We start from the raw sequence: 25,833 nt of genomic DNA, 5'->3' as shown, positions 1-25,833 counted from the left end.
CACATCTGTTGTGTGACTTCAGGAATGTTTGGCTATATGTAAAAGCCACTAGTGTCAATGTTAAAGTCACTGAGACACTAAATGCGCCTTTCTGTTTTTTCATTGCAGAAGAGAAAAAAAATGGTAGTATACTCAACAGATTGCTAAAAATGCCAGAATAATATACACAGAATAAGAACAATATTGAAAACTGTTGACAGAGAAGATCAGACACACGAGTCACATTATACATACGGACATACATACATACACACATACGGACAAAGTACAACAGAGAGTAAAAGAGACGAATTATGAAATGTTCGATATTGATCGATGTAAAGACAGTTCATAACAATGCAGTGACTTTGTGATATATTCTGTTTCCAAAGACAGCCATGTGACTATTGTCAACTTCATTTTATTAGTTTAGACACCGACTACCTAAATCCACGTTTAATGCTTCACTTCTTGTCTCGGATACGTGGTGCGATAATAAAGCATCTGGCAATTTCAAAGAATTGGGATACATGACTCAAAATGGAGTCATCTTCTCTCTATTAAAATTTCCATTTTTGGGGGTTCAACAAGTACGTACAGTATTTGCAATTAATAATTACAAAGTGAAAGGTCTGGCAGCTTGAAAAGATTTTTAACTGATTGGTCATTTTGTCTCGGGATTTGCTAGTATTTTGGAAAAGAGGCAATATTTGGAAAGAGAAGGAACTGAAAGAGTGATCTAAAACACTAGGCGCATCTAACATTATAAATAACTAAAATGTTTGAACCTGGTAGGAACCAGTACGCATAATTAATTACTCTTCACATGAATGGTGCGCAATAAGACACAATCTAGAAACCGGACGACCATGCAGTCATGTGCGTTGACATCACAGAGTGTTCCATTGAAAGCTAACTGGGCACCAAACAATAGGCAGTTGACCTCGATTGTCATATTTCATGTGTATAGTATACGATACAAAACGATACAAACTTTTATATTCGACAGCTCGGTGACGTACTTTACCGTGAGTCAAACGCACGCACGGGAAATACAGTAGCAGGGAAAGATGAGGAAAAGGAAGAGATACAGGATATAAAGACAAGCAAAGATACACAATATACACTAACAGCTCAGCAGACTTGTTAATACCAGGGAATTAACCATAAAATCAATCACATCGAAAGCGTAGCAATATGGCGAGCATGACATATAAAGCAACGACCTCACGAGACAATATATATCATTTACCTCATTTTGATGACCGAGAGGGTTACACAATAGGGCAGTGGATGAACTGGGGCACTTAACAGTACCATTGAATAACATTGTAAGAAAGGTGCAAAAGAAAAATAAATATATCCTTTTTAATCATTATTGCCATGGTAGCTAGCAAAAAAGTAAGGTAAATTTCATTTTTGAAATCATGAGATTGGTTAACTCGGCACAATAACAGTATCTTTGAATAATATTGTTACTTAAGGTGCAAAAGAAAAATAAATACATCCTTTTTAATTGATATTGTCATGGTTGCTAAAGTGTAAGGTAATTTCAATGTCAGATTCATCATGAGACTGATTAACACATAAAGTATTTAGACTCTAGATAATCTGAAAACTGAGCACATCCTTTCAAAGTTTGAAATGGATTCCAAGACTGCAGTGCTATAGACCCTTACCCTAATGCAGCCACAGATGCTACTGTGTTTCCAAATGCTTTTGTTCCCATACAATCACAATTTGGAGAGCAAAACAGGAAAGCCTGGCAAATAAGACTAAATGTCCTGAGAGTGGTGGAGTCTGTCAAACAGTCTGTCACAGAATCATTGAAACACAGGGTGTGAAGATTCGCGCAAAAGAAACGTCTAATGCCGGTATTCTGACCTAGTTTCGAATGAGGTGTAACAGAAGTGTAAGACACCACCATCGATCCCAGAAAATACACACACAGCTTGCTACCGTCGGTAATTAGACACTAGTGTACAGTCAGTACATACAGCTGCGGTCAATACCCACAGCACAGTGTACAAACGATACAGCGATGGACATCTCAGGTCTAGCTAAAGATAACAAGGTATCACGTTTCATTACTGTCTGCATTTTGTAGCGACACAAACAAAACGTCACTTGCAAGCAACGGAAAGTTAACTTTTTCAGATGGCCGCATGTGGTTTGGGGCGAGTCTTCAATGCCTTAAATGCTTCTACGTCAAACTCAGTAGTCTTTTCACTATGTCTTATCTTCTACTTTGCTCAGTGTAGTATCTGTACTTCATAGCTTCATAGAATGAGATTGGGGGGGGGGGGGCATTGATCGGAGAGGTCCCGTCATAGAGGGTACACAGTGTTAATGGGTTACCAGTTCATTCTAGGCAGGGTAAAATGAATGTGCTATAGTTGTGAGGAGACAGGTAAGCGAGGAGCAAAGTAAATAATCTATTTCAAAAGCCATCAAATTTGATCCTAAATTGTATTGTGTATGCCTACTAGTGTACTACCTCTTGTGACAAAAACACAATCTGTCTATTAATTATATTTGTAGATTTGACACACTTCTGCAGACATAAGTATACATGAAACACGACAGAATGTTATTGTCCCAATTTTATCTTGTTTATGTGCAACATCTGATATTCTATGTGCAAATGCCATGATCTGTGTCAATTCCCCCCCCCCCCCACCAACTCTTTCAAAGTTTGCAATTTTTGCTGACATATGACAAATTCAATCTGCATATTTTGTCAAACAGACTGAATGACTTTGGCTAACTATTTCTAATTCTGAATTAAATAGTTTCCTGTAATATAAATCTACCTTCCTGACAATAAAAATCTGACTAAGATTTTGATGTTGGTGGGTTTGTCCAGTACGATATACAGTAAGTAAGCCTTCCAGTGCATTTTAAAAGTTTTCTAATTACGAAGTACCCTAACCTGCTTGACATACCAGGGCATCCAAGCCTGCACAAACTCTACTGGGGACCAACACAACTATTAATGCAATCTGCCTATTTTGAGAGCCTAGTTAATTGAGAAAATTGGTCTTCTTAGTATTAAACCAATTTTACTACACATAGTAGGGTTATAACAGTGGGCTCTAAATAGCTACAACCGGGTTACCTTTGAATTTCTGAGTGATATCCCAAGGGCACAATAATGTTTCCTAAAGGAGTATGTTAAAATTAAGACTTTCAGAAGACCCCAAACAGTGTGTTTATCATTGAATACTTGAAAAGGTGGTTCTTTCACTCCTACTATCTGATTTAACTACACAGGATATCATAAAATTACCTCAAGTAAATCTAAAAACTGGATCAAGTTACAGTTAGCAAAATGAAGACAATTAACGGGAAGAGAAACTGCTCCTCAGGAAGCTTCCTAGCGTCATAAAAATTAAAATATGCAATTACAATTTTAGAAATGAAAGTCATATACTTGACTTCCTACTGCTGCACCAGTCAGACAAGATTGTAGACATGTATCGTTGGTAATCACCAACAGCTTCTACTTTTAACATTTCATGCTTCCCCAGAGTGATATTCAATTATGAGATATGTTTTCAGTTAAATGAAGGAGCATACCTCATATCTCAAATTTCATAAATTTGTCGATATTGTCCATGACAATATCGGTATATATATAGCAATATCCGTATATATATAGTATATATAGTATATATATAGTATATATATAGCAATATTCTATTAACACATAAGGATGTTTTGTACAACCATGTATGTAAAAACCAGACTTTTTTTCCAGATATGAAAAAAGAAAAAGTCTTTATTATCATATTATTTATACTGTGCTCTAGTTGGCTATTATAATGGACTGTATTTGGACCAGTCAAGTTCGCTTAAACGTTTATTAGTCTCTGAATGTGTGTCATGTTCTGTTATAACGATGCAAACATTACAAAACCACAGCATGGTACCTATGCAGCAGTTTCATGTTTCAGATTGATGAACAGACGAAATCATTTACAAGTTTGGAATATTGCCATTCATTTATGGACTCAGAAAGATTAAATGTAATTAATTATGACATTAACGAAACCCTTATTAATTGGTTGTAGAGGAATTTAGGGTAACTTCCAAGTAAGGACTGACTGAAGAAACATGGGGGGGGAAGGGGAGAGGTGGGGAGGGCATATAAAAGTTGAAGAAATTTGGAAGATATGGTCAAAGGTATATTGCCAATTACAAATAAAATGTCATCAACTGCTTTAAGTTGACATAACGTTGTTGTCACGTATCTGATGCATATCCAGTAAAGTGCCAAACAGGACATCCTCCTTACATGCAGCAGTCAATGACAATGATTTTATGGTAACAGAAGCACTAGTAAAGATATCACTCACCATTAGGCACAGCTATGATATTGAAATGTTCAATAAAAGCTCCCCCAGCAGTACCTGGATGCCTCATACTCAAACACAGCTCACCTGGACGAGACGAAGACCTGACAATGAACGTCTGCAGAACGAAACAGAGACAATGAAATGGTGAACTTAAGAGTCATCAAGTCTAAATTATAAATTGTTGTACTTTATGGAAGTGAACCCGTAAATTTTCAATACAATTTTTTTTCCTTACAATTCAATATGTTTTGGCCATACGAATGATATCAGCTCTACTACACTTATGTTATTAATCTCCACGACTGTTTCAAGTTTAATAGTGAAGTAGATTTGTGTACATACATGTACACTGTACCACTCTACAACACAGCACATAAATGAGATCCACGAAACTCCACTAAGTTCCTCTAACTCCTGGAAACGTATGTCATCTGCACACAGTATGGACATGAAGGACTCAAGGCTGTACTCATTCTCACACTTGAGTACATTTGTGTATATATTCCCTCTGTTATATACTTTAAAGGCATTGAAGACTAGCCCAAAACAGTGTGCTGCCATCTTTAAAAAGTTAACTTTCCGTTGCTTGCAAGTGAAGTTTTTCTCTTGTCGCTACAAAATGCAGACAGTAATGAAACGTGATACCTTGTTATCTTTAGCTAGACCTGAGATGTCCATCGCTGTATCGTTTGTACACTGTGCTGTGGGTATTGACTGCATCTGTATGTACTGACTGTACAGTGTCTAATTACCGACGAGTAAGAATATACGTAACATGCTTGTTCCTGTGTACTGGACCTTGTGCTCATATGATAGACCTAACTGACCTTGTACTCAACTTTTAGTGATTTTGTACTCAACTTGTACTCATAGTTCTGTACTCATGCTTAACCATGTAGAACATGTTATCCAGCTACAGTCTAGTTTGACTCAACGCATGATAATCTCAGATAATCTGAGGCTATATGGACCGTTTGCAGTTTAAACCGTAACATTTCATTTTTGGGGTATGGCTAGGTTTCAATATTCACTGCCACCCCTTTAGTGGTTTCTGGTCAAGTACTGCATGGCCAACACAGTAATTTGGGAAACATGTTTCGTAAGTATGTTTATAATCCAATTACACAACACTATAGAAATTACAAAGGTGGCATATTACTGTACATCCTCCTATTGTACATATACACATTCAAAGAGTCCTCTACAAAAGATCCAACTTAGAACTGTTGTAAGTACTTAAGTCTCACAGCTTCCAGGATGTATACAAAACATGTTCACGGACCTTCCCCCATTGGAGGATATCGTCTGAAAGATCTGTTTAGCAAATATACCTTTACCATGCCAGGGTAGTATACCTTAGGAAAACAGAACTCATTGGTTTACCCTTCCTTATCCATATCTATGAGAAGGAACCTCTCACATAAAACAAGCACTTCCTGATTAAAGTTACAGCCATAATTGTCACACACACACACACAATTTTCTTCATACATAGAGTAACCAAATCTTAGACACATGTGAGCCCATTTTGACCTCATTTGGATATGAATAATTTGTAGTGAGTTTTCTAGACATGTCAAATGTCATGTGTCATGTGATCGTTTCCTGAGGTTCTTGCGGTTTGATGCACTTTACATTACTCTATTCATTTTCTAGTCACCAATGCAGGTGAACCTGAAAATGTCTTGAGCTAACTTCAAAGCTTCATGGTTGAAAGTGAAACAGATGAAAAAAAATACTCGGACCCCTTAACTTTAGCGATGTTTATAACTTTAATATGCATAAATTTCAATAGAGTTCCATTGTTATGTCAATTAAATAATAAAATTTAGGCATACTAAAGGACTCTTAATTCCATCCTTGATTTAAGACTACTAACAGTAATTCCATCCTTGAGCTGAAACTACAAAGAGTACTTCTATCCTTGAGTTAAAATGAACTAAGAGTAATTCTACTCTCAGGTTGAAACTACAAAGAGTAATTCTATCCTTAAGTTGAAACTACAAAGAGTAATTCTATCCTTGAGTAAAAACTACTAAGAGTAATTCCATCCTTGGATTAAAACTACTCACAGTAATTCCATCCTTGAGTTGAAACTACAAAGAGTAATTTTATTCTTAAGTTGAAACTACTAAGAGTAATTTTATTCTTAAGTTGAAACTACTAAGAGTAATTTTATTCTTAAGTTGAAACTACTAAGAGTAATTCTATCCTTAAGTTAAAACTTAGAGTAATTCTTCTCTTGGATTAAAACTACAAAGAGAATTCTATCCTTGAGTTAAAACTACTATGAGTAATTCTACTCTAGGGTTAAAACTACTAAGAGTGATTTTATCATTGAGTTAAAACTACTAAGAGTAATTCTATCCTTGAGTTAAAACTATGAGTAATTCTACTCTTTGGTTAAAACCACAAGAGTAATTCCATCCTTGAGTTAAAACTACTAAGATTGCATAGTTTTATAAAAAAAAATTAGACAAATCCAAGGTGTTTAACATTCATGAATAAAGCTACAGATAACAAAAACCAAAAAAAAACAATAGTCAATAACTATGGTCACTGACCTTGATAAAGAACTCATTTACTGCCAAATTTAAAATGATAACACATTGACTTCCTACAAATTATTTTAAACTACAAACTTTATTGTATGGGATCCATTTTGCAAATCCTGTTTGAGGTATGAGCTAGGACACGATGGAAACAATTAAAAAACTATATCAATAATCACAGGAAACTTCAGCCACAGTGGAGTAGTGTAAGTTATCTAGGGAGGAAATGTTCACATCTGCTCGCGCATGCGCCGACACATTAACAAAGACTGGACACTATGTTTTGGTTTAAATTTGTCATTGGCTCCATCTCTGCGAGAGTACATTGATACGATTGTGCGACTATTAAGTACTCAATAGTAACAGAAACAATGGTAAAGTCAATGAACGGTTAGATCTTGTTTATAATGGAATGTGTAATGGGACTTTAAGAGATATTTAGGTTTGAGACAAAAGCTGGATATTGAATATTGTTCATACACGAGAATGAAAGCTAGAGAGGACGCGAAAAGCAGACAATTTGATTGCTCTTCTTCAAAGTTACTAGTTCTAATCGGCTGATTTGTGGTTATGAATGTACACAAATGGTGCTGCTAAAAAAGATATTAATCTCTTGGCATTGTCTATAAACAAGAATTTCCTTTAAGAAAGCCATATAAAGGAGCAGAAACAGGGAAAGGAAGGGTTACACTTCCTAGTGTTACAGTGACAATCACACAATTGGTGGGAAAGATGGCAGGCCCCAGAGAAGATGTTTAAACAATGTTTCCAAATGCGACAAGATGTTTCTGCTAACTTTTCAGATGGCATGTTTATCACAAGAAGCGTCTATATCATAACTAGGTAACGTTTGAGTTTCTTAATATCCACCACACAACTGTATTAAATCATGACATTCATAAGTAGACTGGAGATTGGGTAAGAGATGAACAAAGTAAATCATCAGTTTTGTGTCAAACTGTAGTTTATAACTATAGCATCTATATCATAACTAGGTAACGTTTGACTATCTAAATATCCACCACATGACTGTACTAAATCATGACGTGCACTAGCGGATTAAGGGCGGGGCAACAGGGGCACGTGCTCCGGACCCCCCACATTTTGGAGCCCTACATTTTAATAGAGTATCCTAAAATTTACAAAACTGTCGTAATTGTGATCCACAAAATTCTTAGCATGTAACGTTGAAGTGATGCGTATCCCATTGCTGTTTTGCTGACTGAATATTATTCGCTACTCGAATCAAGGCAGTCACTAATCAGTCCGGGAGAAACCCTTGATCGAGGGTGTGGTTTTCGAAACACGATGAAATACTCTCTGAATTTGCAAGCATGAAAGTAGCCCCCCACACAATTGCGTGCCCTGGGCAGCCCACACACTTAATCCGGCCCTGATGACGTGCATGAGAAGACTGGAGATCGGTATTAAGAGATGAACAAAGTAAATTATCAGTTTTGTGTCAAACTGTAGTTTATAACAGGCATCTGGCATCTTTCAGTTGCCATCAAAGATAAATGAATGAAATCATGTTACAAATTGTACAACCTCAGTTTTAGACCCTTGCTTACACTTTCTCACTAACCTCACATTAACTCTCTTGCTTTGCATGCTCTCCCTTGAGAATGAGGTGATTGAGGTACAGATCCAGACCCCCCCCCCACTAGATATTATGTCCATAAATTGAATTCTCTTGAATCCAAAGTCTGACAAATCGAATCATCAGGGAGATTATGGGGAAGGGGAGAGGAATGGAACTGAGCAAGAGGGTGGATTTCAGTTGTAGGACAAGAGATTGCAAGTCCGTCTGAACTCTTCCCAGATTAAGATCAGCGTTGATCATATGTTCCCTGACAACTGGTCAAGAAGACTAACACCTTCTTCCTCCATCTGTTCTACAGGTCTATTACACTGTGGGCTACTTGGTGACAGCCTCTGTACAGAAACATTTAATAAGGCATTCTGGGTGAGAGGGGACTGTGTGAATAAGTTATTAATAGGACTTCCTTATTGGTTTAAATCTCCAGTATCCTAAAACATGCAGTTATCAAAGACCAGATGGACAGTTGCAAATTCAAATATCTGCCATTTCTTTACTACTGTAAGCACCAGATAAAAAACCCTTTATACTAGATGACACTAAGTTCAATTGACTTGGAAAGTATTCAGCTTTAATACTGATCACAGACCAGTGTTGTTCATGCAATACCTTCCGGGTCAAACTAAGATGAACTCTGCCACACACTCTAAGCATGTAAACTACTGATCATTCCTACTGTATCCGAAGCAGATGAGTATTATAAACACTAGTCTAACTACGCTACTTACAGGAACTCCCTATTAACTATTGAACAACAGATTATAGCTTTCATGTGAAACCAAGTTTTTTGTTTTAAGTAATTAAGTGTTTCATGGTGTTAGCAGTAGTGGTATATACTGTAATATAAAATAGAGGATAATATATACACAGTAATGAAACAAACTAGTGAACCTCAATAAGCTGCTACACCAATTATGGACATGTAACAAGGGCATGCCGATGGGGGAACAGGCTGGCTCATTTCACAAACCACTGAAAAACAGACTAAATAAACATGACAAGATGTTTCCCTGACAAAACTTGTTCACTTGGTCAGCAATGTCAGAATTAAATTGTAGTTTCTTAAACATGCAAGACAAAAGACAGGTCAGTGAAGTCAGAACCAAATAGTCTTAACAGTTTGAGCACTGGTGAACTTCAAACAGGTCTGTATGGTGACCATGTGAAGATGGAACACAGTTTCCATCTCTTTCTTCTGGAGGGGATCTATTTTATGCAGGTTTTTTAGGAGGAGGTTTACAGCATGCAGGTTTCAAAACTGACCAGTGGCAGATATATGAGTGTGAACGTGTAAAGATATAAGAGAGATATAAATTTGTGTGTAAAAAAACACATTTCCTGTGAAAGCAATTAGCAGAGAAACTGAAACAATTTTATATGTTGTTTTCTTTTTTGTCTTTTGTTTTTGTTTACAACAAAAGTGCTATAAATTATAACTAGACTTAGTGAGAGTTTAAAATTACTATTAGAGCTTTATACTGATCAGTGGTAGTGCAGAATGGTAGTCATGCAAAAGCAGCCACGGCAATATAAAACGAAAGTATCCACATTTATGAGTTTAACCTTTTCCAGTCATTTTAGGAAGTACAATACAACACCACAAACAGCATAACCTCTATACGCATACAGTATTGGTTGAATCATCAAATCATCATTAATCAAAATTATTGAAATTAAAATAGTTGAGATACTCGATGAATGAAAGATTAAACTAGACTTGATAAATCTATATACAGAAAACTTACGATCACATCCAGGAGAAGACAGAGCCAGCCAGCCTATAGATACAGAGTAGTAGTAGACCTGTACTATTGTTGCTGCTGCTAGAATTGGTACAGTGAACAACTTCCTCCCAGCATTATGACTGATATCCCAATCACCTATGTCATTTAAAACTCTCCCGAAACACTCATTTAAAGGGATATAGGCTAGATAATAATGTTGACCTCAAAATAACAATTTGGTTGGTGTTCTCTAGGACAGACACATATTAAACCTGAGAACAAACTTTATTTTTTAGCTTATTTTGCCAAAGGTTTAATGTACCAAATGGGAACATTACATAACCTTATCCTAAATCTAAAAGCAAGTCTTCATAGGAGAGGTCTCTGGTGGAGTATGTGGGGGTGGGGGGGGAGGGGGTAGGTTGCAATATTTGACCTAACAGATACATGAGTAATTCCATTCTCTTCTTCTGTCTTAATGTCTTAATATTCATGATCCCCCTCCCCCAATATACAGGGCAGAATTTGTTATTGTCATCAAGGGATTCTGCTGATTGACAGCTGACTGCACCTTGTTGGGTAAGAGGTGGTTCAAAGCATTCATGTTAGACAATAGTTCAGTAAAGAACAATGGCCTAGTTAATTAAGTGAAAGATGAATGGAAATTCTGGTGCTTGAGCAAATATATTAACACAATGTAGTATGTCATGTACTTGTTGACTATGGTAGTTAATTTAGAACCTCAAACTAAAAAGGAACTTGAAAAATGGGGGAACAGGCCGACAGATTTTGTTTTATTTCCATGTGGTGGTGGATTCTTTAGAGGATATTTTAGTCTAAGATGTCACTCTTCCTTTATGTAGGGAATCATTTATACAGCACTGCATCGCAAGCTGCTATGCCAAACGATATACAGTATTTGCTATACATGTTAACAGAAGTATAGCAGGGTTATTTTTACACAGGAACAACTGTATTTTATTTAGTTTCATTTTTTTATTGTTTATTTATTAGGTACTGTCACATATAAATCAACAGGCAACAGGACATATAAAAGACAAATTGAATAGATAGGAGACATAAAGACAAAAATTCCAAAACTTACTGGTTTGGATATTTACGAGTGACGAGCTTACCTGTCTCCTCACAACCTTAGCACCTCATTCTACCGTGCCTATAAAGTCCTGGTAAAATAATAACACTGTGCGCCCTCTATGACCGAACCCCCCCCTCGGTCACTCCTCACTACTCATGAGACCACTCCTTAAAAGTGGCCTCACGGTCACCGAAATAGGGGTGGCCAGAATCCTCTGGCCACCCCCAAGGACTCCCGTCGACTAAACTTCTCAAAGGTGAGCCCTTAACAAAAGGCACTGATGCCTTCCTAGCAGGGAGAGTGTAATCCTCCCCGCCGCAGCGGGTAAGGGGGGGGACACTCTCCTGAGCCCTGCAGGCAAAACTACCCCTTTTTCCTAACAAGGAGCCTCATCCTGTAAAGGCCCAACACTTGCTAACCCTAAGACAACTTAGGTGAGTACGCATATGAAAAACACAGGGTGCAAAGTTACCCTCACCGATAGACCTGGCCGGTGACTCTTAGTAGTTGTTGGCTCTGTCTATCTGGTGTTGTGCTTGGAGTCGTGAGCCTAGTCGAACGACTGCTCCCCCGTCCGGCTGTGTCCCACCCCCTCGGGGGAGGGAGGCGGGAATGGAGACAGGTAAGCTCGTCACTCGTAAATATCCAAACCAGTAAGTTTTGGAATATTTACTTCGCTCCTCGCTTACCTGTCTCCTCACAACCTTAGCACCGAGTGGCACTGCCCGATGGTGGGAGGCCCGAGGGGTGGGACCAAGTACCAACCGGACCTCGCATCGCCGAGCTACCAAAAGCTGCCTCGGCGTGTAGAGTGTCAGGTAAGTAACAGGCGACGAACGTAGTTGGTGTTTTCCACGCTGCCACCTTGAGGATGTCCTGTATCGGGATACCGGCAGAGAGAGCTGTGGAAGCTGAGGCCCCACTGATGTTGTGATCTCTTGGCCGGGTATCCCCCCATCGTGAACGGGTGGATCATCTCTACTAGCCATCGGGATAGGGTATCCTTGGCGGCTGCTGTTTAAGGTGGTCGTGGCAGGATGAAAAGGGAGGTTGTTTGTCTCAACTTCTCTGTCCTGTTTAAGTACCACTTCTGTGCCCTGACTGGGCACCATCGCTTGTCCTCAGCCACTGATGAAAGGGTTTTGATTTCCGGAAAGAAAATGTCCCCGGGCAAGAAAGTCAAGGCCCGGTTCTTGGCAATAAGGGACGGGTCTGGAACCGTCCTCGCCCCATGGCCCTCGAATCTGATGTGGTTCTGTTTGGTTGTTAGGGCTTGGAGGTAACTCCTTCACGCTGACGCTACCGCAATGACGAAGGGTGTTTTCTTTGTAAGAGCAGCCAGGGAAGCGTTCCCCGTTGATTCGTACAGCGGCCCTGCCAGGGCATGCAGCACTGCTGAGAGCCCCGCAGAGGGGGCTAACTGTCTGACTCGTGGACGGCGATTAGCCATGCCTTTGGTGAGCTGGTCAATGTCTGGGCTAATGCCCAGCGTGGAGCTGTCTGGAAAACCAGACGTCCCCGTCTGGGGCCTGCGTGTGGGACCTGCGGCCTGGGACCCGGGGTCCGGAGGGAGCCACTAGGATGAATTTACCCTTGGAGCTGCGAATCTTCCTCAGTATCTGGCTGATCATGCCAAAGGGGGGGAAGAATTTAAACCTCTGGTCCGTCTCAAGGCAGGGACCTGGCGCTATGTGGAAGGCTGCAGGTGGGACCGCCTGTTACAAAAGATGGGCAGCCCATTGTTGCCCTTTGTCGTAAGCAGGTCTATCAGAGGTATGCCGAACATGTGGAAAAACCTACCGCATATTCCTTGCGAAGGGTTCACTCGTCGGGGTCGAGTTGTCCCCTGGGCAGAGCATCGGCCCTCACACTCTCCTTTCTGGCTATATGGGAGACCCATAGGGCCGTGCCAGATTCTGCAGCTGTGGTGAGGGTCTCCCATGCCAGACGGCACAGTCCCTCTGCCCTGGTGCCACCCTGTCTATTGATGTAGCTACTGTACAGTATGCCACCACCATCGTGTTGTCTGAGAGGATGGTGATCAAAGTGCCCTGTACTTGGGCTTGGGAGGACTCCAGAGAGCCCCAACCCCACAGTCCTGAGAGCGAGGCGGAAGTACATGAAACCTGGTTATCTTTGCAAATAGGGTGTTGGGGCCGATCCTTTGCCCTGCTGACGCCACTGTGGTGCAGGAAAGTGGTTTCTCTGTATATGCTGCTAAAGAAGTCAAGGACAGTGGCCTGTATGATGACCTTGTTAGCACCTGCAATACAGCAGCACTCGCAGTACTGCTTGCAGTACCACAGTACCGCTGATGACCCCTTTAGTTATCAACCAGTTGCAATCAGAAAACCTCTGAAGAAAAGTACTGCCTTGATGATGTAGACCTAAGCTGTACCCTGTAGGGAGGTTTCATGGAGGTTCTTTCCATGAAAAATAATATTAATAATAATATTGAGGGTTGAACTGCGCCGGCCTATCTATCGATAACGAAGTCAGAGGCGCTAGCAATATTACCCTTCTCAAAAATAACCTGTTAAACAGAGAGAAATCCCTCCTGGATGGAAAGACGCAATGGAGATAAAGTGCCTTGCCCAAGGAAACAACAGAATGATCTGGCCAGGACTAAAACCTGCAAGCCTTAGATCACCAGTACACTGCCTACACCGCTTGACCACAGTTCTCTCCAAAAATTGAGTACTGAATGGATAGTTTGCTTCATGAGAGTCTTAATCAATGCTACAGCTGCTATGTGGCTTTTACAACTACAGTATATGTATGTATTTGTGTATGTAATTTAGATCATCCTGCAAGTAGGAACTTGTGAAGAAGCCTCATTGGCTTATCAAAGCCGCAAGCTGACCAAAGTCAGTCTCGTACATTCATATTTAATGTCCATGACTATGAATTGTCAACAGCTCTGTAACTGGACAACATACATTAATCTTGGGGTGACTTGAACCGGGGACCTTTTGATTGGAAGGCACCGGGTTTAACCACTGAGCTAACTAAGCTACAGCCCTACTCACCAGGAACAAACTCCCAACAGGGGATGTGTAGGGTGGGTTTGTAGAAATTCCACCTCATAAATCCTGGCTGTTTAACGGAGTCCAGGGAGTTACTCAGCAAACACAAAGGCGTTACTAAATGTTTAGTCTTTTGCTATGATAGCGTTATTAGAGGTGTAAGAAATATGTTACCGAAACCCTTTAGGGGCTATTATTTCAAAACAATTTCCGTTAAGACATTAATATAACATTAATATAACGTAATATCTCATAGACATCTTATGTCAACGTTTTATCAACACCACATTTAACGTAATAAACACGTATTGAATGTTATGATAACGTACCCGTTACTTCTCAAATCTCTTCCTGTCGAGATGTGTCCATTTCGTAGTGCAGTAAAGGTTTCCAGCTTCCTATTGAAACCACCTAGCGCCTAGGCTAGTCAAGACTAGGCCATTAGGTGCTACGAAATGCAACTCTGCTTAAGATGTCGGAACATCGAACATTGCTCATGAAGCGCATGCTGTATGTTCGGAGCGTGTTAGCGCTTGTAACTTGCTGGGGTTGTATCCTACCCCTTTTTCAACTTACTAACGCGTTTGTCTTGGTAATTCACCAAAGAAATAGGAAGAAAGGCTTATTCCATATGATCGCTCACGTAGTCGATAGCTCGTTGCGGTAAAAGTTGAGCTTACACGTGTCAAGCCAGGTGGCTGCTTGGCCCCCCCTCCTCTCTTAACAAATGTGCCACGTTGTACCTTTTTTTTTTTTTTTTTCTGGCAGTTTGCCAAGGATCTATGAGCGATATGTTTCCTGGCACTTTGCCAAGTCTCGAGAAAGTTCTCTTCCTAGCAGTTACGGAATACTGTACGTCATGAGAACCGATTTGAAACCCCTCAGTCTTACGCATTTTAACATGTTCTGGAAGTGGGTTCACCAGTGTTTTAAACGACAGTGTTTTTAAACACCAGTAAGATTTTAACCTAGGCAAATGGCGATGAATTATGATTAGAGAGGAGTATAATTAGCGAGGAGAATATGACCCCTGAGTGTCTGCAGGTACTCGATAAATAAACACACATTTGGGATGTGTAGTGGTAGCGGTGTTTTCCCGCAAATGATTCGAACCTGTCGTCGCCGCTCAAGCTGCTAGTTCCGGGGGGGGGGGGGACACTCCCCCTATTCTGGGAAGCGGGAGTAACCGTCCTCTGTAACCCCGAAATCTAGGGGTCGACCTCGTCGTCTAGGCCGGACAGGTTGCCCGACGCTCTGCAAACCAGGTCGTGGGAACCTGGCTCGGGGCTGGTTCTCTTTTCGGATTGGGCGCTTGCCCCTGCTACCCCGTTCTGGGGGCCCGGCATTGGTAATCTCATCGGTTCCCGGCCTCAGGACCGGCCGCGGCTCCGGTTAGGGGGTCTGCGGGCCGGGCTTCTGCACCTGCTACCCCGTTCTGGGGGCCTAGCAGTTGTTAATCTCGTTGTAAATGTTGTTGTAGTTGTAAATGTTATTGTAAATGTCGCAGTTGTAAATGTTGTTACTCTCGTAGGCTCCCGACTTCGGGACCAGTTTTGGATCCCGTTTGGAGATCTGTGGACCGGGCTTCTGCCCCTGCGCCCCCGTTCTCGTCGGGCCCGGGCCCTCCGGAGCCAATCTCTGAGGACCCAGCAGTCGATTGTATAGCTCTGGTTCCCGGCTCCGGGGGCGGTCTCGGATCTGGAGTGAAACCTCGGTTCTGCCTTCCCTTCGAGTCTCGCCGTACTCGGGGTCTCGCCGGACCCGGGGCCTCGCCGGACCCAGGCTCCCGGAGCCCGTCTCTGTGTGCGTACCACGCCGGGTACCACCACGCCAGTACTCCCCGACCCGGACATTCTGTCCTTTCCGGTGGGATTTTTTTTTTTTTTTTTTTTTAAATATTTTTTTCTCGCCGGACCCGGGCTCCCGGAGCCTGCTATGGGACCGGCTCCGTTTCAGCGACCCCTCGGTCGTACTCTCTCTCTCGGACCCGAGCTCTCCGTGGCCTGTAGCCCGCGCTCTATGGGTCTCTCTTGCTGCGACCCGGACTGAGACGTTGCCTCTAGCCCGGCCGAGCCGTGCCTCTTCTCAAGAGGTCTTTTCTTGGCGGGAGCCTTGCTCCTGCCCTTCCCTCTGGCCGTAATCAACCGGACGTCGCCGGGACCATTAGGGGTACTCTTTGCTGCGACCCGGACTGAGACGTTGCCTCTAGCCCGGCCGAGCCGTGCCTCTTCTCAAGAGGTCTTTTCTTGGCAGGAGCCTTGCTCCTGCCCTTCCCTCTGGCCGTAATCAACCGGACGTCGCCGGGACCGTTAGGGGTACTCTTTCTCTCTCTCTCCACCTCTCCTTCGGCCCTCTCCTGGCCACTTTCCTCCACCTCTCTCACCACTTCTCCCTCCTCCTCTCTCTCTCTCTCCTGTCTCTCCTATATCTTTTTCTGGGCACCGATGGCCTAAGGAATCAAGTCCAGCCTGCCCTAAAGCTTGCTTCTTAGACTCGTAAGCCACTGGTCTATCTAGTGCCACTGGGCTGGCGAAAAATTTATGCAGACCAGGCGTGGGTCCCGTCTGGTGTAGGTTCTACACTTAGGACACAAATCGTGTTCGAACCAGGTTCTGCCTGGCCGAAACATCGAGTAGTTAAAAAGCTTTAGCTGGTTACGAGACAAACTAAAACGCTCGAATTAAGGAAAGACTAACTCTTAAGCTTACGGAAAAATGCAAACTAACAAGAGAACGGGAGAGAACGGGAGGTACATAACGGTGAGTAGAGGTACGTAGCGTAACCTAGCAACGGCAAAATACGAAAAACGCTACGAAGTGGCCTAACAAAATCAACACAAGCTGAAAAGGAACATGAGAGAGCGAAATATAGAAGAAGAAATCGTGAATAGAAATACAATGTAGACATGCTATGAACATGAAAATACAACGACACGCCTATAGCGTGGGGAAGGGAAAATGGCGGGAAACCTAGGCAGTTCGCGGAACTGCTACCCCCGCAAAAAACCTAAGGGCGGAAACGCACTAGGAATAAAAACAGTCCCCAAAACCCTCCCTTTCAACAAAAAAGGATACTTATCGGGCTGGAAAGGACTGCAATACTCCTAAGAATCCGAGGAAAGAAACTTCCAAAGATCGCTAAAGAAAACCAAGACGAAATCCAAGGGAAATATATCCACAAGAAATTCACGTGAAGACACTTTTAATGGTAGAATGAGTAGTGAGGAGTGACCGAGGGGGGGGTTCGGTCATAGAGGGCGCACAGTGTTATTATTTTACCAGGACTTTATAGGCACGGTAGAATGAGGTGCTAAGGTTGTGAGGAGACAGGTAAGCGAGGAGCGAAGTAAATGTAAGAGAATACAAAACAGATAGCCCAAACAGGTAGCCCAAAAGCCTTAAAAATGCTTATTTCCTTCCATTGGGGGTTCCATGAGAGTGGACGGAACAAGAAACATTTGCACAGAGAAAAAAAGCTTACACAGATATATTGCAATGAGGGAAAGAAGGAGGGGTGGGGTGGGCAGCCAAAGGCTAATTTATAAACTGATCTTACTCCAATAACTGGATTCGTTTACAAGATATTTCATGACCGATATTTTGAAACTTAAAGTACTCTTAATTTAATGTAGTTGGGCAAAGCATTCAAGTGTTCGTTGGCAGTGGGAAAAAATGTACAATATGCATGTCCTGTAATTCTTGGTAAAGGGAAATTGAAATTTCAAAATAATAAGAGAAAAACTTCAGAGCTATCAAAACTACTCAAAAAACTCAACTGTTTATATGCTATATATTGTTTCAGATCAAGAGTTTCAAGTGCACTATCTTATGATATCATCCATCGTGACTTTTCAATGACACATTTCATCAACTGACAGAGTGAAAATAATTACAAACCGATAATTATTATATAATTAATATATAAAAATTTATAGGTTAGATTTGGATCAAAACCACCTTCATAAACCCCCGAGGGAAGTTATTTCACTGATAAGACAATAGATTTAATTAAGAAATCTTGAATGAGCAAAGAATGTTGGGGCCTTTTCATTTGATATTTTCTTTATTCTTACTTTTCTAAATATTCCTTTTATTATAATTTTTTTTTTTTGAATTTCCATTATTCACATTATACATCTGATTGAAACTGCTTTGGGTAAAAATATTGGCATACTCGCAGAGCAACAAGCAAACTCAATAAGCTGCTTTAAGCGACAAGAAAAATGGCTTGGCTGTTTTAATACCGGGACTGCGTAACTACTTCCTACTGACATAGCACTACTGTGCGTGAGATGAGATCGGATTCCTTGCTACAGGAACCGATCAGTCATCTTCTTACACATGGTTTCATCTCGTTCTGACCTTTTACCTTTAGATGTGAGGATGATACATTTATACAATATTTAAAGCACTACCCTCAATTTTTAATAATTGGTGCAAATATTACAAAGTTATACATATGATTATGAGGTGTGTCAGGTCAACAAAACAGTAGGTCAGTGAGATGATGACACTTTTTCCATTTAGATATAAATAATAAATAATATTTGCTTTTTATATAGCGCTTTATACCAGCGATAGGTCTCAAAGCGCTTTACAGACGTTATATTACCCCTAGTCAATGATAACCTGTCCCAGAGACAATCTCTCCAATTGGCAGCAGTTATATACTGCGCCCAATGACAAGTTACCTCACAGGAACCCATTTAACCCCTGGGTGGAGAGAGGCAAGTACCCATTTAACCCCTGGGTGGAGAGAGGCAAGTGAGATAAAGCATCTTGCCCTAGGACACAACGTAATGAAATAGGCAGGAATCGAACCAGCATTCCTTGGATCACAAGTACAACGCCTTAGCCAATTGGCCACCACACTCTCTAGGAGATATGACCTGTAACCTAAATACTTCAATTCTAAACAGATTTTTAGAAGAAGACATGATATTTTGATCCTGCTAGGATCTTCTTCCACGACAAACATGTACTGTAGATAGAACGTTACAGAAGACACAATTAGGGCAGCGATTATGTTGTTTTCTAATAAAGCAAACAAATTTGGCCTGTCATTATAAGGATGAACTATATATACATACTTATATTATGGCCATGTTTTTATAATATTCTTCAATTGCTGTAATAAGTTTGCAATATTATCAGGACAAAGTTGTCATCAATATGTAGCAATGATTTTTCATCTAAACAGTTGATGGACACATGATTCCTGTCGCTTTAATGTTTGAGAAATGCTATTTAAGTTACCTAACTCAATGTTGTACAGAATGAGTCAGCACAGATCATTCTGATCTGGCTGCTCCAGGAAGTGTACCACAGTGGGCGGTCAGTGACGTCACCATGGTAGATGTTCTTCTAAACCTATATAATCTTCTCGTTTGATATAGCCCTTGAAATGTGATACCTTTGGAATGTTGCTAAGCTGTCAACATTCCCTGTATTTAGAATTTCATCAAAATGACAATTTTTTTTAATTTTCACCTGTGGGTAAATTATATGACAAATATTTCAAGTTAATATTTATAGTATATATTATTTTATAGTATATATTTTAAGTTATACAAACATGTGTACAACTCAATTACCAAAATAGCATCAATTTCACTATTCACACTGCCAGGTGCTGGGTGCATTACATGTATGTGCCGTACAAGGGTATGGTTTTGACCCCAAAGATACAGAAAAATTCTCACAATGTTATCAAGCAATCAACTTCAGCCACTAGAATATCCCTTTAATAACGTAACTTTTTTCTAAGTATAATTGTGTATCTTTGTCTTTTGATAAATTGATTCCTTCAACCTAGCATCGTCACAGACCCATTCCTTACAGTTACTATACTCTGAGTTGTTAATTAGGTGGATAAATTGACAGTCTGGTGACAATTCTGATCATCTTGTAAAGAGAGGAGGTCTGTTATCATCATATTTCCTGTTTATTGCGCTTCACAATAGTTTCCTACAATCCTCGCCATATCGGCAAGGAAATTAATACTCATTGATGATCAAATAGTTAGATCATACATCAAATATTAATTATTAAATTAGCTGTAATTCAAACTAAATATCGTGTGTACACATTAGATAGTCAGCATGTGACTATCACAACAACGATACTTGTAATACGCAATCAATTAAACGATATTAAGGACGGGCAACTTAAACTAGATATCACTAGCTAAAACTAATGGCAGAACTATCTTTAAAATTTCAATGGGATGGAGTTATTTCATATTGACTTCGTGAGAAAGTTTCTTTTCTGTTTTGTTTTTTTAGGGCAAAAAAATTGTTAAAAAGTTTGGTCTATTTAGGTCATTATTGGAAAAAAAATTACCAAATATTGAACAAGGTAACCCATTCTTCTAATTGTGAAAATGTTCTTTGTCTTGGTGTGTCCCAGTCTCCCAGATGTAAAACCAAATATCTTGTGGTGGCTAAGCCAGGAAATCCTCTCTCTGCCCTTATTAATCATTCCAATTTCCACATTTTAAATTGAGGAAGGATAATATGTTTACCCCTTTTTTTGGAAAGGAAGGGAGGAAGTTTATGAAATAAATATGAAGATGTATCTTCAGAGATAAAACTCAAATTTTGAAGTAGAAAAATTTTACGTAACTTTTGGAAATTTGTATCACCCCAAATTTGTCTAATATCCAGATAGCCTCCAAATTTCATGTGTCGGAAATAATCTAAGTTTTACTGTAAGTTATTTTGCTTCACATTTGTCCTGTTATTAGGCATTGTTTTTCTATAAATAGACAATAGTCATACTACTACTTTTATATAAAGTACATCCTAATCAGTCCCAAAGCAATCAAACAGGAAATCAGTTAAGTCAACTGGTTCCATCTATTTAGCAAAGATAAAAAAGTAAGGCTTAAAGAAGACAGAAAAAAAGCTGCAAGGTAGCCATGTAAAGTTAACCTAATTATAAGCTAGTGCGTTATTTTTTATTGTTACATTCACGTCACGGCACATACATGTCTAACACAGTTGCCACACATTTTAGCAAATGAGAGTCCAGACTTTTTCAAGAATAACACTTCTTTTCTTTGACTACTATGAGGCCCAGACTACACACTAATGATAAACTAATGCAAGATATATAACCTAACCCATTTTCTTTAGTTTTTTTTTTTGTGAGGGCAGCATTCAGAGAGCCATGAACTCCAAACATGACAAGCTGAAACACCACAGTTTGATTCGTGTTGTTAACTTTATCTCACAGTCCTTAAAACCTTACTTGCATTTCATATCCTTACCCATTTTTGTGAGGGCAGCATTCAGAGAGCCATGAACTCCAAACATGACAAGCTGTAACACCACAGTTTGATTCGTGTTGTGAACTTTTTGATCTCACAGTTCTTAAAACCTTACTTGCATTACAAGTCATATCCTAACCCATTTTTGTGAGGGCAGCATTCAGAGAGCCATCAACTCCAAACATGACAAGCTGTAACACCAGTTCTTAAAACCTTACTAGCAGTTTAGGTCATATCATATAAGAAGGAGTTGTAACAAAGTATGAAGTTGTTAGTTTTTAATTTTTGAAACTAATCAGCAAATTATAAACTAATTACCCATATTGAGGTAAGTCATAACGCTTCCTAATCATTCTAGGGAATGCTACCACGGCAGATTAAAAATGTCATTTGGTATAAAATGAAATGCAACCAAGCAGCCATTTCCCTACAGTGTAACAACAAAAACAAACAGCTAACATTATCGAATGGGCAAGGTGTATTAAAAGTTTGACAGCTTTTGATTGTCCTACATATGATATAGTATTATACAAACAAAAGTAAAACTTCCTTCCTTTTTACTGTGGCTATGATAAAATATGTGCATACTTATTCTTCTTAATTTGCTTCCATTAAAGCAAATATAAACTAGCCACAACAGTGGAAGAAAATTAAAAGAATAAGCAGGAAAAAAAGTTCCCTTCCATGGTGAGTATCTAGATTTATATAGTTGGCTGTTTGCTCAATCTACCTGGAAGTGTGGTCTAGTAACTCTTTATCTATACTAAATTGAGTCCTTACCATTGTTAGGATGAAAGTACATGTTACACAGACAAATGCTCCTAAAAAAGCTTACTTTCTCTGTTAAAACACCCTGACAGGTTATTCCATGAACGCATTGATACAAGAGCTCCTGTAAGTTCATTTCCCGCTAACACGCCAAAAATTAATGGATTCCAACAAGAGGGATTTTTTTATCTGGTCCCAAAAGAATCCCCGGAGGCCACAATTTAATGAGATCAAAGGGTCACAGGAGGTCTCACATCAGTTTGATTTTTCTTCTTATCGTTCTTTCAGCCACCTACTATGTTATTAAATCTGATCATAGCATCCTCTATGTAATAATTTGCTGTTCTTGGAAAATCAGATCTACTTTTGAAACCCTCCCTCAGGGGATCCTTGAAAAATTCATAAACGACCTCTGACCATTTATCCTGCCAGTAACTTTTGACAATTCAAGAGTGAACTCTCATGTTCCCATTACTCTAGTTATCTGGTTGAAGTAAACATGCAATTCTTGGCAGGGATGATTGGAGAGTGTAACAGACAAAAGCAAGTGGATATGTGAGGAAAGAAATGTATATATATGGGGTGTGAACCAGTTACCTTTAGTATTACAGGGACAACACCACCCACACAAGCGGGGGAAAAAAATGTGGGCTTAGAGGACAAAGTTTCTATGGTGCTGGATGATAGTAGAAACTCTTATGTCATCAGACCAAATTATTAAATCGATACACAAATGTGACGTAATTACGACAACAAAAACAAACAATGGTGTTGCAAGCTCCATATGGGGTGTGAACCAGTTACCTTCAGTATTTCAGGGACAACAACATCCACACAACAGGGAAAAAAAGTGGGCTTAGAAGACAAAGTTTCTACTGTGCAGGATGATAGTAGAAACTCTTATGTCATCAGACCAAATTATTAAATCAATACACAAATGTGACGTAATTACGACAACAAAAACAAACAATGGTGTTGCAAGCTCCAAGAAAGATAACCGGGCCTTAAATATATCAGTCTCTTATATTTCTTGATGAGTCATAAACAAACTTGTATAATCATGTTATACACTGTCTTTATACAGTAAATATGATAAAAATGTACAAAAACTCTTTAAAATGTATGGAAACCATTTCCTGAATGCAATTTAAAGTTGCAGAAACAGAACCTTCGCTGCAACAACAAATCACTTTGACGGTAGGGTGACAACATTTGGAATTTAAAGCAAAACAAAATAGTAAAATACCAGAAACCTAACAATGAAATAGATTGTTATTAAGTTTAATACAAGGAGGGACAAACAAATGATTTGTGTCAGTTTGTAGCAGCATACAGTAATCTCATCCATTCACTACGAGGGATTACCGCACTAATAAGATCTACACATAGGGTGTGGATGTTATCATCAAGAATGGTGTTAAGCTTAGCCTCAAGATTATGTTGATATGATGAGTCCACCGTAAGCTGATTATCTTGCTTGTCTAATAATGGAATTAAAACATGTTTTTATCTGTACCATTCACATTCCCACCCGACATACAATACGGCCACACACCGCCAATCACAGAATTTGATGAAAAATAGTAAGGATGCAGCTTATTGATATTCAAATTAAGGATGCAGCTATTGATATTCAAATTTGTTTAACTTACGGAGACTATGCAATCTCGGGTTGGTTGATCTTTTTAACCAAACAATCAATGTAGTCGTGCCAAGTCGTGGTTATCCATTACATTAGACACAACCGACAATGCTGTCTGTAACGATTACCTCTGTTGGTTCAAATTGTGACTTTCCTAAGATCAATTACCATCTCATTTGTCTTCTCCAAGTTAACTTCAACAAAGTTCTGATCAAGGTATTTCTCAAGAACACGATTTACTTGGTCTAAATAAGCACTATCATGGAAGAAAGCTTAGTTGCTCATCAATGTTGGATTTTTACATACCCCTGTTGGCTGCCCTTGAAGATAATGTACAGCCGCGGGTCTCTTGATTCTTGGAAGATACCACACAAGCTTGGAATGAACGATACGACTGCGCATTGTCATCTCCGGGAGGGTCTCGTTCACCTGCTGGGTCAAAGGTGGGGGTGGGAATTTGAAGACATCTGCATAAAGCTTTGAACTTGAATCAGTGGGCGTGTTAGTAACCGTCACCTATGAGAAAAGAAAATATAATATAAACTATCGAGGGAACGAGTTATGATAGAGAATGGAAGCCATTATCTGCACATCTTCAACTTTTGGGTTGACGGTGCCTTCCTTTCACCGCAGCAGGGGGGTTTGGACAGGACTATGTTTCAGTAACCTTTCTGCCTCTTCACAAAGCCAGGGCTGCAATCCACGACTCGCCTAAATCATTTCAGCAGAGTCCTTCAAATGAGCAGAGATAGCGGAGGCAATAAAGTGATCAATTTTGAAAGGTTCACATATACCCTGTGTCCTAGAGAACAAAAACAATCAGATAATACACATGAAATAGCCTTCCACTGAGTTTACAAGACTGCTAAACTTGCCTGCTTCAATTGACCTGTAAAGCAACTGCAAAACCAAAACCCTTCTAGGGAATTGCCTCAAACCCTACCTGCTTACTGCAACCCCCTCCCCCCCCCCCTCCGGCAACATACTTGAAATGCTTCCTATATCAATGCATAGTGATAACATTTTAGAGGTCAAAGGAATTTAAAAAACATTCACAAAACATGATACCCTCTGATCATAGGGGTCATTAGTGATGACCACACATAATACAGATTACTGAGTAAAAGTTTCTTGAGGTCAACTGTTATACTGAGGAAATACATTTTTGGAATACATAATTTTGACCTGAATATAAAGTGTCCATCACCCAGTCGAAATGATAGTAAATCAAAATTATGAGCTCAAAGGTCATACTGGGGAACTGAAATATGTTTTCAAAATACACACAGATTATTATTATCAGGAGAGAATAATATTTAGACTTCTGAGGTCAAAGGTCGTCGCACCAGGAACTGAAAGACCTGCTGAATACCTTTGACCTAGATACATCAGTAGCATTATTATTTACTATATTGCTTTACAATACAAAGGGAGAGATTGAACCAGAAGATAACCAAACAGACCACCATCTGCTATGAATCAGCCAATTACTAGTTACCATTGTGAGTGAACCTGGACAACTTCAATTCCAAAGGCTAAATCATTCGTTTTGTAAGACTTTGGAACACACCTTCAATCACACATTGAACTAAGTTCTTGTCAATAACAGCTACAGTATACCATCACAGATATGTACATTGTAAACTATTTTAAGGCCTGCTCTATCAATTCACCGATCACAGATCAAGTTTTAACTGTTTCAAAGGTCTGCAGATCACAGAAAACTTATAAAACTTTCTTTAAAGGCCTGCTGCTGTATCCAATTTACAGTTTTCATAGAGAGATTATACATTTATTTTAATGGTCTGCTCTATCCATT

General features: G+C 39.8%; 1 protein-coding gene across 3 annotated transcripts in view; it reads right to left on the bottom strand.

Moving 5' to 3' along the window:
* The window catches only part of LOC139971258 (uncharacterized), a 67,951-nt gene that overhangs the window by 23,323 nt on the left and 18,795 nt on the right, over window positions 1-25,833 (bottom strand). For 2 of the 3 annotated variants that reach the window (XM_071977568.1, XM_071977570.1), the window contains exons 6-7: window positions 24,321-24,530; window positions 4,338-4,452 (exon numbers count right to left, since the gene is read on the bottom strand). In XM_071977568.1, coding sequence (XP_071833669.1) covers window positions 4,338-4,452; window positions 24,321-24,530 — 325 coding nt within the window. Of the gene's footprint in view, window positions 1-4,337; window positions 4,453-10,234; window positions 10,359-24,320; window positions 24,531-25,833 lie in introns of those variants that run through there. The other variant, XM_071977571.1, reaches the window with a different exon arrangement.

Source organism: Apostichopus japonicus, chromosome 8 (assembly GCF_037975245.1).
Source record: "Apostichopus japonicus isolate 1M-3 chromosome 8, ASM3797524v1, whole genome shotgun sequence".
Lineage (NCBI taxonomy): Eukaryota > Metazoa > Echinodermata > Holothuroidea > Aspidochirotida > Stichopodidae > Apostichopus > Apostichopus japonicus.
This window is presented reverse-complemented; position numbering and strand designations above follow the sequence as displayed.